Genomic DNA, 14,276 nt, shown 5'->3' on the forward strand with positions numbered 1-14,276 from the left:
GCCATTGGAAAAACCCAAATTAATTCTGACAGAATCTATGCAAATACCCCCATCCTCTTGTTCAAGCTGCTGCTTTTATGGAGGGCGTGGCAGAAGGTGCTGGACAGACCCAGGAAGGGTTTGCCATGGTCTCTCCTTGCCCTGCAGGTTGTTCAAGAAACCCTTGGGCTCTTCTTGTCCTTGAAACATCCTGCTGGTGTTAAACCAGCACTTGCTGAGCATGACAGGACCTCAGTCAGTGATGCCTGTCTAATACAAAGCAGCATTAACAAAACAGAGATGGGGTTTGGCTTTTTTTTTTTTTTTTTTTTTGGTAGATTAAACAGATGGCAGGTGGCTCAGGAGGGAAGAGACACCTCCCAAGCTACTCACATCAGCTCCTGTTGCAGTGAAAGCTGTATCTGTCTGCACTCATTATCTTTAACCTGCCAGCAGAAAACAGGATTGAACTGGAGAGAGGGACTGGGCCAGTCCCACCAGGGAGCAGCAGCTATTGTGTGCCAGCCAGGTCAGGCTTATGGCCATGGCTGAGATAATGGAACACAGAGCTTTGAAATGCCCCCTGGTTCTTCTTTAATTTTTTTTTCTATTTTTTTTTTCTCTTTAAATAGAGAATGTAAAGCATTTAAGAGAGTACAAGTAAATATGACACATGTAAAAGTAAACAGATGCAGGAGCAGTGTTCTGGTGGGCTGGGGATGGTCTTTCTGCAAGTCTGAGTTGCATCTTTTATTAAGGCAAAGAGTGGGCCAGTCCCACCAGGGAGCAGCAGCTATTATGGCTAATCTAGGTTGCAAGCCAGGTCAGGCTTATGGAGATGGCTGAGATAATGGAACACACAGCTTTGAAAAACCCTCTGGTTCTTTTTTATTTTTTTCCTATTTTTAATTTTTTTTTTAATTTCCAGAAGACTAAATAGAGAATTTATAGCATTTAAGAGAATACAAGTAATGTTCAAGTAAACAGATGCAGGAGCAGTGTTCTGGTGGGCTGGGGATGGTCTTTCTGCAAGCCTGAGTTGCATCTTTTATTAGGGCAAATGATCCAGCTGGGGAAAAGTACACAAATCCTTCTTTATGTCAGTGAATGCAGCTGTGTTCTGAGCAGCTCCTTAGGTTTGGTGCATGTCACCACGTTGCTCTTTGCTGTGGACAGGGGCTGGGGTGATGACCAGACTTGCTTAGAGCTATATGGGAATATTTGGATTTTTGGATAGCTTTCCACAGGCCCTTCAGTCAGAGAAGAGTCAGGGTGGGTGGAACTTTATGAGGTTGGAAATATTGATTTTAATAGACATATTTATGTGTAGGTACACACATAGGAGCACACAGGGGTGTTTGGATGTGCACATCTAGAATCATAGAAGCACAGAATGATTTGGGTTGAAGGGACATTAAAGTTCACCTGCTTCCCACTTCCCCTATCCCAGGCTGCTCAGAGCTGCATTATTTAATCAATAATTATTATCACAATGTTGTTTGTGATGTTCATGGTTCTGTTGCATCTTTTGTGTGGTGCAATTTTAAGACAGAGCCAGTCTCCAAACTCCTCTTTCCCAGCACTGTCTGCTCCTCCCTTCTCACTGCAGCTCACATCTCTAGGGATGCTCAGAAGTCACATTTTTCTCCTTTTTTCCCCCAATTTGAAAGATTTGGTAGGAATAGCATGTGTTCAGCCTGGGTACTCCAGACTCCATCAGACAGGACATATTGGCTGGTGGGTGGATGGAGGAATATTGGACAGGAGAGTGTGGATTTGTTTACATACAACTGATACTGTGCTATCAGACAGAGTCTCGTGCCCCATGCCACTGTTTATACATCTGCAACAGTGGGATAATAACTGTACCTCAGGGGTCTGTCAGGATAAAACATATCCAACCCACAAAGGCCATGGAATATTTGACATTACACTGCCACTTTTTTTACTAAAAACCCCACCTAACCACCACCAAAAATCCCCAAAACCCCAAGCAACCCAAAATAAACACCCCCCCCCCCCACACACACACCTTCCAACAGAGTTCTCATTTTTTCAGCCAGCTGTGGGAGTTGTATGTGAGACTGCAAAGGAATTTTCAGACAGAGCATCCTGGCCAAGACAACAGCATTTGTTAGAGTGACACTGGCAGGATGCTTTTCTGCAAATACAAACATTTTGTTAGGGTTTGCTGTTTCCTCAGGCTTGACACAGTGCACAGCTCCTGAAACAGAGCTCCTGCTGCTGCTGGGGACAGCACAGACCCATCCTTGTCCCCTGCCCAGGAACCAAGCAGGCATTAAACATCCTCACTTCTTCTAGAGCCCATTCCCATCACTAGAGAAACTTAACAAAGCCTGAAATTTTAGCAGTAAAGGAATGCCTGTGTGGAAAGGATGACTCCAAATGGTTTTATCCAAGTGTGAAATCGTTACCTTTTGTTTCATGAATTTCAGGGTCTGACGTGCCCCAGTAGTAAATCTGGAGCACTGAGCTGAACATGAGAGTGGAAGAAAATGTGAAGAGACTCTCTTCCCAGCCTTCTTGATTATTAAATGGATTTCATCATTATTGGCTCTATCTCAGCAGGTTTTTTTCATTGCAGTGGCAGTAATTACCATCTCTTCTTCCTATGCCATTTTTTACGAATTTGGCTGAATTTGAATCTTTTTTTTTGGGTATTCTTCAACTTTAGTGAACGTAGTAGAAGAGTTGTTTAATTTAAATGACTGTTAAAAGAACATGCAAAAATAACTCCAAAATGAAGGCTCTGGTGTGAATAACTTCGCAATATGAGAGACTATTTCCTCAAGCAGCATCACTATTATCAGCTTTATTTTTCTGAATGCCTTGCAGATGTGAGCAAGCTGATTGTGGCAATGCAGCCTAATATTCATGGGCTACTTTCTCAGTCTTTGAAACAGCCAAGCACATTCCAGAAGATGACACTGTAGAACAATCTCTTTTTCCCCCCTATTTTCTGCATGAAACTGTTTTTTGAAAGCAAACCTTCCCTTCAGCATATTGTATTCTGCATGGAGCTGTTCCAGAGTGCAATGGAAACAGCAGCAACCTTTAATTGATTGTAATGTGTTTTGAATCTGTTCTTAAATAGACAGAAAATTGCAGAGCAGAGCACTGGGTCCTGTCAGTGTGTCCTGGGTGGCTGTGAAACACAGTTCATTATGGTTTGTAGATTACTTTCAGAGCTTCTGATTAAAAATGCTGCTGAGGGTAGGGAGGGTGACATTTTTGAATATGTGAAGGCAGTAACTCAGTTCTCAGGAATATATTGGCACCTGTTGGTGCCCAGAAATCTTTGTGAGCTTGGAAGCTCACTGGGGGGTTGACTCTTGGGTGCCTGAACATTTGATTGCAGGAGGTGCCTGGTCAGGAAATTCACCCTTGGAGCCCCAGGAAAGCAGTGCTGCAGTGGGTGCTCAGAGCAGAGCATGCCAGTGTCAGCCTTTCTGGCAGTTATCCCCTGGGATTTGTAAACTTTAGGGAATGTATGGTATTTAAAGCTTTTTTAGACTTGGGTTGGGTGGAATTCTTTACAAAATCTCCCATGTGCAGATTCATGGTGGGGCTGGAGGCACATTGTGAGAAGGATTTATTTGCAGTTAAATGTCACCATTTTTTAGGGTAAATAATACAGAGTACTGATATATGGAGTACCTTTCTTCAAAATTCCCATTATTTTATTTCTTACTGTCTCTGTGGCAGAATTCAGGCTTTGATCTCAATATCTTTAAGAGGGAGAAATAAAGATGTTGATGCTACTCTTGTGTCTCAGTGTGCATCACTGAAGGCAGCTTGGCCATAAAACAAGCATCTGCACTTCCAGTGGCTAATCTGAATTCTAAATGTGGGTGTCAGGCAGCACATCAAACCCTCTCCCATCCCAGTATCCTGGGAGATGGCTGCATACTGTCAGAATAAATGTGATGAACCTTCATGGATATGTACAGATATACTTACTTTGGCTCAACCAAATTTAAGAGGATCACAAGTTAAATGCAACAATCAAGTGATAAAAAAGCTGGTGCTCAGTGTCTGTAGCTGGAGTCTTGTGTGGCACACGAGGGGAAAGAAGCTGAAGTGGTTGTTGGTCCCTCTGTTTATGGTACCTTTGTCCCTGTTCATGAGGTGCTGATGCCTTTTCTTTACCTCTGTGCAGGTCAGACAGTATTTGGGGGTTATTTTCATGGGTTTTGATGGCCTTTTTGGAATAGTTAGATCTGTTCCTTCCATAGAATATGTGCAGGAGTGGAGATTCAACATCCAGCTCCCTGTCAGCTGCTACATCCCACACGGGGAGCCACAGATCCTTCCTTCATTTGGTCCCTTTTGTCCTTCTTTCTTTGAATTAAAATAAGCAGTAAGAAGGAAAGCACTGCTCTCTTATTTCCTATCAAGGAGCTACTCTGGATGTAGTGTGTTCATCTGAGCTAGGAGTGGGAATTTCCTCCTCTCTGTAGGATGAACAACAAAACCAGCTCACAGTAGTCTGCTAAAAAAAAAGCATTACAAGATCAAGCTGTACTAATTGCCACTTATTTTTGCTCCCTGGGAGAAAATAATATTGGAAATAATATATGGCTGATAATAAATTTATGTGTTAAATGAAAATATATTAAATCTTTATATGATGTGAAGGAAAGTTTAATAACAAGATTGGTCCAGAGGGAGTACTCAGCTGCTGAAACATTGTTTCTTTTAAGCTTTAATAATTCAGGTGAGTGGATCACTGCAAGGTTACAAAGAAATTCTGTTCCTTTTCCTACCCTCTCATTATCAAGAGTGTAGTGAAGGTTTCACCTTGTTGATCTGTCAGGGTACCAAAGTGCATGGGCCAGATGTTGGATGCTTTATGGAGAGCTCTGACTCAGCTTTTCCTCCCCATATTCCTCTGCATCCTACATTCAAACTTTGAGACTGGTCTTATACTTAATTTGTGGACAAGGGTTGTCTCAGTCCACCCTAAAAAAAAAAAAAAAATATCAGGGAAAGGAGAAGCCTGAGGCAAACAGAGAGATCTCCATCACAGCAATGGGCTGTGACTGGGAATGTTGATTTTTTTCACACTGAATAGGGAGCTCATCATTTAAAAAATTACCTTGTAGATGGTGATAAGGGCACCTTTCATTCCTCTGCAGACAACACTTGTGCTGTGGCCCACTTTGCTGGGTGCTTTTATCAGTGATTTACAGCCAAGCTGTCAAAAACTTTTAAAAGCTTCTATTAAATTGATGTGGATTTGTCTATCTAAGGCCTTTGAAATTTATAAAGGTGCCCAGTTTTGGCCTCCTCTTCTAATCAGAGTGTGCAGCTGCACACAGGGCAGTCAGCTCCCCAGCCTTCTAGGAGGTCAGGCATTTGTTTTGTGGCCCAGATTTGAGAATCCCTCGAGAGCTGTCTGCAGAGCAGTGCCTGTGGGTGTTTGGAAAGCAGTCCCTGGTGTTTTTTACAGGGACAGCAGCATTATTTGGCTGCACCAAAGTGGGCTGGGATGTCACTGGGAGCACAAAACCCCTGCAGCACATCCATGAGTGTTTGATTGCAGTGTTTCCAAATGTGTCGTGACACTAAAAACTGGAATGCAGGAGTTAGGGTGGCTGTATCATCTTTCATTCCACTGGCACTGAAGTTATCTTGTGTAGGAGTTTGAATGCTCTGTTTTTGTTGTCTCTTTTAATTTCATTCCTCTGTATGACACTGACTCTCATATCCAGCTGGGCATTTGCAGCCAGGGCATTGATTCCTGCCAGGAAATCCATGGTAGCTGATCCTGCCTGGGAGCAGCAGCTTTGAAGCCTGAGATGGGGAGAGCCCCAGGAGATCCATGGTACTGCCCACCTGGTAGAATAAGAGCTATTAGAATAGTTTGGGTATCTCCTCCTTATTTTCATTCCTGCTTTTTTTATCCTTCCCCCCAGTGCCACTTTTTGGAAAACCACTCCTCCTTTCTCTGGTGTGCAATCACACTGGTGATGGCAGTGATAGCAAATGGCAAAGGAGAGCCCCTGCTCAGCCCTGACCCAGAGATGTGAGTGCAGCTGATCCTACTCACCAAGTTTATCCTGAGTTAGTGCCCAGCCATGATCTTGGGGATTGTGGTGCATCCCACCAAGTTTCCATCTTCTGAGCAAAGCTGGATTAGTTTCACTCTGCTGAGAAATGTAGTAATGCAGATGGTTTGCTAAACTTTAGGGTGGGTAATAGGACATTTGCTAGTCAGAATTCCCACAGCAATTCCATGTGGGTGTAGGATTGGTGGGGTTTTGCTCCAAGTGACAAGAGCACCTCAGTGCAGCTGTGGAAGCACTTGCTGTGCAGCACTGCATGGGTTAATGCAGAGAAGTTGATCGCTGAAAATGCCCTTAAGGCAGGCAGGGAAATTCTCCTCCTAGGTGTAAACAAAATAGGAGAAGAGAATAACTCAAAACAAAATAACACCAAAAAAAAAGCCACACAAAAACCACAATGATAGAAACAAAAAGAGTCTGTGCCAGTCTGTGTCTCTGCTGGGGTGAGCTGGGAATCCTGCCCTTCTGGAGGCCCTAGACAGATCGAAACACTGGGATCAAGACAGAAAGTGAGACCCAGAGTAACCAGCTAAAAGGGAGCCAGAGCTCAGAGTGACAATCTTCAGCCCAAAACAAGCTTTGAACTCAGCCATGCTCTTGGCTGCTCGACCACTTCCTCTGAGAGTGGCCAGGCTCAGGGAAGAGCAAGGCTGGAGGGTGCTGGACCCCAAGGCAAGCAGTCAAGGCAAAGATGAGGATGCTGTCAGTCAGTGTGAGCTGGGGCATCAGGGAGAAAAAGGCAGTCAGTCCCCCACCCTGAGTGTCACCAGAGGAGGGTTTTTATCCAGGGGGAGCAGTGACAGCAGTGCTAGCTCAGATACCTGTTCCATGGACAAGGAGTTTGAGCAGGAGATGAACAGGATTTTCACTTGAGCACAAAGGGGACAATTGCTACACCCCAGCTGAATATTCGTGAGCACACCATTGTGCTTCCAGAGGAACCTTGATTCATTTCAAAAGCATAAACATTAAAAGTAAAATTTCAGGCTGCTACAAGAGTGAGTTATCCCTGTGAAGGGAAGAAGTCTGTTAACAGCTAAGTGGGAGAGAGAAAATGTGAAAGAATAGAGGCAAAAGAGTATCTGTGAGTGGGTTCAGTTTAAAAAGTGTCTGTGACTGGGTTCTGTATGTATCAGAACTCTTGCTCATGATGAAAAGTGTCTGTAGTGGTCTAATGATAGAGGAAAGAGTTGAGTTACCTGGCAGTTCATGTCCCTGAGAGCTTCCCCTTCTCCAAAGGCAGAGAGTGCACGAGTTCATGGCTTGCAAGTGGGATAACAGAGAGTGAGTGTCACCCTCAGGTCTGGGGAGAGAGGATGAGGCAGTTCTTGGCCTCTGTGCAGGCTGAAATCAGATTAATATGTCTATACATATATATTTGTCTATATACCTAAAGGAAACATTTTCTCTGTTCAGAAAATGCAAGTGTTTAGGATTGGATGAAAGAGAAACCAAATGTTTTTAGGTTAGAAGGCATCTGGCAAATGTCCATAAAAGTATCAGCTACAATTTTGCACATGGCTGACAAACAAAATGACAAACTTTCTCAGTAGTGTAGGTTTTTATGGCCAGAGAGAAGGGTCAGAATAATAATGTACACTCTGAGTAAACAGTGGCCAAACCAGCCCAGTATGATTTGCTATTGCTGAGCCAAGGAGAGGGTTTGTATTGAACAGGCTTGCAGCTCCCACTGCATCCTTAATGATATTACTTAAAGTGTTGCTTGGAAACCTGTTTTTGTCTTTTTGAAATTGTAAAATAAATATCAGAGACGGTCTAAAATAATTTATTAAAGGCTCTGATGAACTGTAGGAGGAGAACAGCTTTCCAAAATGTTGATGGGGCATCATTAAAGGCTGCAGTCCATGCAGCTGGTGCTCCTGCTACAGAATTCACAGAATCACTGGGTTGGAAGAGACCTCCAAGATCATTGAGTCCAACCCAGCCCCAACCCCTCAACTCAACCCTGGCACCCAGTGCCACATCCAGGCTTTGTTAAACACACCCAGGGATGGGGACTCCACCACCTCCCTGGGCAGCCATTCCACAACTTTATCACTCTTTCTGTAAAGAACTTTTTCCCAATCTCCAGCCTGTATTTCCCTTGGTGCAGCCTGAGGCTGTGAGCTCTGGTTGTGTCAGTGCTGCTGGAGACAGAGCCCAGCCCCAGCTGAGCACAGGCACCTTTCAGGAGCTGTGAGAGTGATGAGGGCAGCCCTGAGTCTCCTTTTCTCCAGGCTGAGCACCCCCAGCTACATTAGCAAACACCAGGCTAAGAACAGCTGTACTGTTGAGTAACCCACAAATTGCTCGTGCTTGTTCAGGTTAGCTGGGATTGTGTCTGGCACTGGGAGCCAGATGGCTTCCAAGTTCTTCCCTGCCTGCCCTGCTGTCAGCAGAGCACAAGGCAGATCCCCAGGACCGGGGAATTCAAAAGCAGGAATGTCACAGTCATATTTTTTGAAAAAATCCCTTCACCCAGGATTTTCCTCCTGGGAAGCTGAGAAGCCTCAGAGAAAAGGAAAACAATTCTGATCTCATTTGCTTCTCCTGTGCTGTGCTCACATGTGCAATGTGTTTGGAGATTGTTCCCCCACAGGTGATTGTTCCATTGCATTCTGCTGGGAGTTGTTTTCACTCTTTGGCCAATCAGGGCCAAGCTGTGTCAGGGCTCTGGAGAGAGTCACCAGTTTTCATTGTTATCTTTTTAGCATTCAGTCAGTATCCTTTCTGTATTCTTTAGTACAGTATAGTGTTCTTTAATAAAATATAGTACCATAAAGTAATAAATGAGCCTTCTGAGAACATGGGGCACCCCACAAATACAATACAGGAGCAGGGCCTTCTTCCCTCCTGCTTGCTGGAGGAGCCAGAACTCCTTCTCACGGAGCATTGATGAGCTATTGCCATGCTGGAATTCCCCAGCCCAGTCTTTGTGCAGCAATGAGCCTGTGAACGCTGGGACAATGACACACTGTGGGCTGGGCCCAATCTCTTCATGGATCTCCCCTGTCTGCCTGAACAAAGCCCAGCCTGACACAGACAGGTGAGGGCAGCACATCTGAATAGCCTGACACCAAGCAAAATGACTGCAGCCCTATCTCTCTTTGTCAACTGTGTGAGTGGTGTTAAACAGACAGTGAAACCTGCCTGGGCTACAGCAGTGTGGGACTCTGGGGCTTTGTTAGCTGCCTGAGGAGCAAAGGAAAATAAAGCAGAGTGCATTTGAATGTCTTACAGGCTCTGAGCCTGGAATAGTAAGCTAGAAATAACAAGATTGCTATTATATATCATAATGGCCAAAAGCTTAGCAGGAATCAAAAAGGATTACTATTTCATAGAGTCAGAGAGAATATGAGGAGTTGTTGCTGTTTCTTGAAACAAAAGTGGATTGAGGGAGCTGTAAAGCCACCTGCTCAGTACATAAAGAGTCCTCGAGGGGTGGAAGGTAGAGGGAGACTTGCCATTGGGAATTAGAGGATTCTGCGTTGCAGGATATCCCAAAAAGAGGTCATAGAATACCAAAATGGTTTAGGTTGGAAGGAAACTTAAAGCTCATCTGGTTTCAACCCCCTGCCATGGGCAGGGACACCTTCCACTATCCCAGGTTGTTCCAACCCAGGCACGTCCAACCTGGCCTTGGACACTTCCAGGGATCCAGGCACAGCTGCTCTGGGAATCCTGTGCTGCCTGGGCCTCACCAGGTCCTTATGAGGACATCAAGATATGAGAGAGGGCAAAAAAAAAGTGATGTTCAAGATTCTTTTAGCCTAAACAGCTTTTTACACCCTGAAACTGTTCCCAAAGGCCCCTGACACCATTGCCACCTGCTCATGCTCTCCTCCACTGCAGCCACCATTTGGCCCAAGCAGAGAATTCACGTTTCACTTTGGTGGCTGAAGGAGAAACCATCTGCTTGCCAACATTCAGCACATTAAAAATTCATTCTAGACTGGATATTTTATTAGTTACACCTTTTCCTAAAGAGTGACAGGATTGAAATCTGCACTTTCACCCAGGCTGATCCTGATTCCCTCAATTAAACCAACAGAGCACATGGCCAGCATCTTGCCCCCACAGTGACTTTCAGAGGCCACTGCTGTGCCAGGAGCTGTGCTTGCTGGGACACCTCAGCTGCATGTTTCTGACTTTGCTCTACTCTCCTCCTTTTGTTTATTGCTGACATTCAAGGCCCTGGGGTCTCTAATCTCACCTTTCTCTCTCCCCCCCAGTGTCTACCAGCTCGTTGTCAAGGAGGAGAAGCTGCAGAAAGCCCGGAGAGCTGCAGACATCATCGAATGCTTCTCTGTGCCAGTGAGCTACAAGAATGCCTCCAGCCTGGACTCCCCACACTACTTTGCAGCTGAGCTGAAGCCCATCAACCTTCCTGTCACACAGCCCTTCACCGTGGGCGACAACAAGACCTACAATGGCTACTGGAATGCTCCTCTTTCTCCCCTGAAAAGCTACAGCATATATTTCCAGGCTCTTAGCAAGGCCAATGGAGTAAGTGCAGGGAAAATTGAGCTGCATCTGTAGGTGTGACTGCCTCTCTCTGTCCTCCTCATCATTCTCCTTCCTTCTCGATTGGATGCTGGTTTAACTTCTCCTTCTTATTACCCTCTTACAGAAATCTGATGAAAATCAAGCATGCCATTACTTGTCCTTCACTCAAATCTCTCCCTGATGCTCAGATCCAATGAGAAATCTGTTGAGGACCCTGATTCTGTACAGGCACATGTTGCCATGTGATTTACTAAATGAGCTGCTTAGAATTTAGATTTTTATTTTTTTTTCTATCCTTCAATAAGCATGAATGTCAGAGTAGGGGCTATTGTGCTTTTAAGAGCCATAATTGCAGTATCTTGGTAGTTCACAGTGCTTGTGATTTTGGAGGAGATGTTATGAATTTGGATTACCTTGGAGCTTGCACTTGGCCATTTCCTAATGCAGCACTTGTGGTTGGGCATTCCAGCCTGAGGAAATCAGGTACTGCAGTGGGGACTGTCTGCATCTCTGTCCTGCCCCTCTGCAATTCTCTATTTTTATATAGCTTTACTCTGGAATGTTGGGTTTAAAATGCAGACTGCACAGGAAATGTAGCCCACCCCACTCTCAGACTCAAATGACACACACAATGCCACAACACACTCCATCCCACCACAGGAAAACAGGAGGCCTCTCGTCCCTCTTCTCTTCCAGCTGAGGGTAATTTGTGACTTTTACCTCTCCTGTTTCAGGCCAGATCCAGCCTCAGTGGATCACCTTCCTCCCCTTTGGCTCCCCAGCTGTTTTCCCTTCATACATAGCACAGGAGAATTTGCCACTCCGGCCTCCTGAAGAGTCTTAGAGCATTAACAAGGCATCACAAATTTGAGTAGCAGAGTCTGCTATTATTAGCATGTGTGCCAGTGCTTTCAGAAATTTAATTTTAACATAGATAAATTCTCTATGATATCACCCCTGAGAGAGAAAAATTACAAAAATCAGTCAAAGGTGAACAGTGCAGGTTTTAGTGGCTTTTATACCTGAAATGCAGCTGCACATTGCAGAGGACTGGGATGGTTTCACAGGCTGGCAGTGCCAACGAGTGTTCACAACACATCTGAGTGCTTTACACCCTTCATTTATCACCATTTTCCTGCACAGCTTCAGCTGTGTGGCTGACAAGTACAAAATCTCTTCAACACCGTGCTGGTTTTCACCTTGCTTTCCTTTCTAGTCAATACAGTTTCTTTTCAGCACTGCTCAATTAATTCAGTTTTGGATTTGTCTTTATAAAAGAAATTGTGAATATATGTATATGTCTCTCTGTTTCTAGTTAGTTCCCCCCTGTGTGATAGTTAATTGCTAGTGAATGGATCCCCAGGGAAGAAGAAACTTTATTTGCTTAAGTACAATATAAAATTCCATAAATGGGTTGTGAGGATGGAAGTGGAGGCTTCCCTTGGTGTTTTGGATTCAGGCAGCACTGGTGTTCCTGCTTTTCCTGCATCTCACCCTACATTCCAGGTGCTAAGGACTCAAAAAAAGATGACTTGCTTGGGCTGTCCTAGCAGGAGAGCTTTTTAAGCAGAAGTTAATCAAACAGTCTGAACGCAACCCTGCACAGTTCATGACAGGATGGGAAGTGTCCAGCCAGACACAGTAAATTCCTATTTGAGAAAGCAATTTCCTCCTGTGGTAATAATTTATATTTCTACAGGAGATGCTTTATATATCCTCAAAGTGTGGTGCTGTGGGTACAAGTATAGAGGGAATGCCCAAGAGTGGAATTTGGATCTTCAGAGGTGTAGCTTCTGTTCTGATCCCCTCTGCTTCTTGGTAAAATCATTTAAGCCCCACATTTCAAACATTAGGGTCAATTTGCATTCACTCTGTTACAGCTGTAAATAGTAGGATTTTGTTTCATTCCCAGAATTACTTGTAGGTGTCATTTGTATCTAAGAGTTCTGAGTTTTCACTTGTCTGTAACCTGAGCATTTTTGAAAATCCTTGGAAAGGATTTCCAAATCCAGGTCTTGGAAAATCCTACAAATAATTATTGTTGCAAAATGGCAATTCCATCCCTGGAAGAGTCCAAGGCCAGACTGGATGGGATTTGGAGCAATCTGGGATAGTGGAAGGTGTCCCTACCATGACAGGGCATTGGAGCTGGATGGTCTTTAAGGTCACTTTCAACCCAAACTGTGATTTTTGATAAGGCACATCTGCAAAAAACCTGCAACAATAACAACTTAGCACAGTGTAAGTAGAGGCTATGTTCCCTTACACACAAAAAAAACTTAACAGAACATTGCCACTCATTTTTTTATTAGGATATTCCATAGTTTCATTAATCACTGACAGTTGTGGGATGATGAAATTTCTTTCCCCACCTGGAAGCTGCAATGAGAAGCCTTCATGCAGTGAACCAGAACATCTTCCTTTGGAAACAGAGGGCCTGGGGAGAGCTTAATTTCAAGAAACAGCCTGGATTTGGTCAAAAAGCTTGATTAGGAGTAGGTTAGGAGTGCTGTAGGAGTTCTGCATTGTTTGAGCTCCTCTGTACATGGAGGGCTGGGCTCATTTGGTGTTCCCGTCTGCTCTGCAGCCATTAGCTCTGATTGTTACACTGAAAGGAACATAATTAACAGCTGGATGCAAAACAAGTGTGGCAAATTGCTGCAGAAGCAGATCACCAGCTCTTCTGCCTTCTCTTGTGCACTGTTGTAGTTGTCTCAGTGTGAATGAAAAAGCTGGAGCTGCTGGATCCATCTCCTGGGCACTTGGGTGCACTTTGGTCACCGTGGTGCTGCCTCCAGACTGGAGTCTGAGCAGAGCGTGGTGGGACTGAGTGCTTTTCAGCTTTGTTACACAAAACACTTCCAAATCGTGTGAACCTCCCTCCTAGGCACTGCTGACAGCCAGATGCTGAGCTGAAGTGTGGCAGAGTTTGAAGGGAGGGAGGGGAGAAAGAGGAAGGGCACGCAGGAACTCCAGCCTTGGTGGCTGTGGGAGCGAGAAGCACCACTGGTTACTGCTTAGGTGATAGAAGGAGTCAGCACAGGAGGTGACACAGAAGCAGAGGGGACATTTGGCTTGGCTGTGCTCTGGCAGGATCTCCAGACACTGTCTCAGCCATCCAGGTAGGGACCTGATGTTTGCTGCTTGTCCTGGTGCCACCTGCTACAGATGGCTGTCTGACAGAGCATGAAGGTTTGCTTGTCTGAAAACCCTCCCTGAGCTCAGCCCCTTTAAAACTCCAGCCCTGCCAGTATTTTTCCCTCTGAAAGGTGAGGCCAGGTTGACTACCCCATGTTACTCCTCATCCTTACACTGGCTCAATAATCAAACTGAGATGCTGCAGGTTTGGTTGTCCCCAGGTCCTTTTCTGGCTCACTGCAGGTCTCTGGTTGCTGATCCAGCACCACGCTCTGATGGGGAGAATGTTTGGCTGCTGTGTGAAACCTGCCTGAATTTTTGAGCAGCTCAGAAACCAGAGCTCCTTTAAAAAATCCTTTCTGGAGCTGCATTTTACCTCATTGAGTTAAAATGAAATTTGTAACAGCACAGTTGCAATCAATAACTCTTGGCCATTTTTCCTTTAAATGGGAGATGAGCAGGAGCCTGTGTAACACAGCTGGGAGTGAGGGGGGGATGCTGCCAGCTGCTCTGCCAGCCTGGTGGTCCAACAAGTGACTGATGTCTTCAACCCAGAATTGTGAA

General features: G+C 44.9%; 1 protein-coding gene across 1 annotated transcript in view; it reads left to right on the top strand.

The window, feature by feature from the left end:
- Nucleotides 1–14,276, top strand: part of LOC132335971 (receptor-type tyrosine-protein phosphatase T) — a 166,882-nt gene that overhangs the window by 59,170 nt on the left and 93,436 nt on the right. The window contains exon 6 of the mRNA XM_059863006.1: nt 10,301–10,574. Within this exon, the coding sequence (XP_059718989.1) occupies nt 10,301–10,574 (274 nt within the window). The remainder of the gene's footprint in view (nt 1–10,300; nt 10,575–14,276) is intronic.

Source organism: Haemorhous mexicanus, chromosome 18, assembly GCF_027477595.1.
Source record: "Haemorhous mexicanus isolate bHaeMex1 chromosome 18, bHaeMex1.pri, whole genome shotgun sequence".
NCBI lineage: Eukaryota > Metazoa > Chordata > Aves > Passeriformes > Fringillidae > Haemorhous > Haemorhous mexicanus.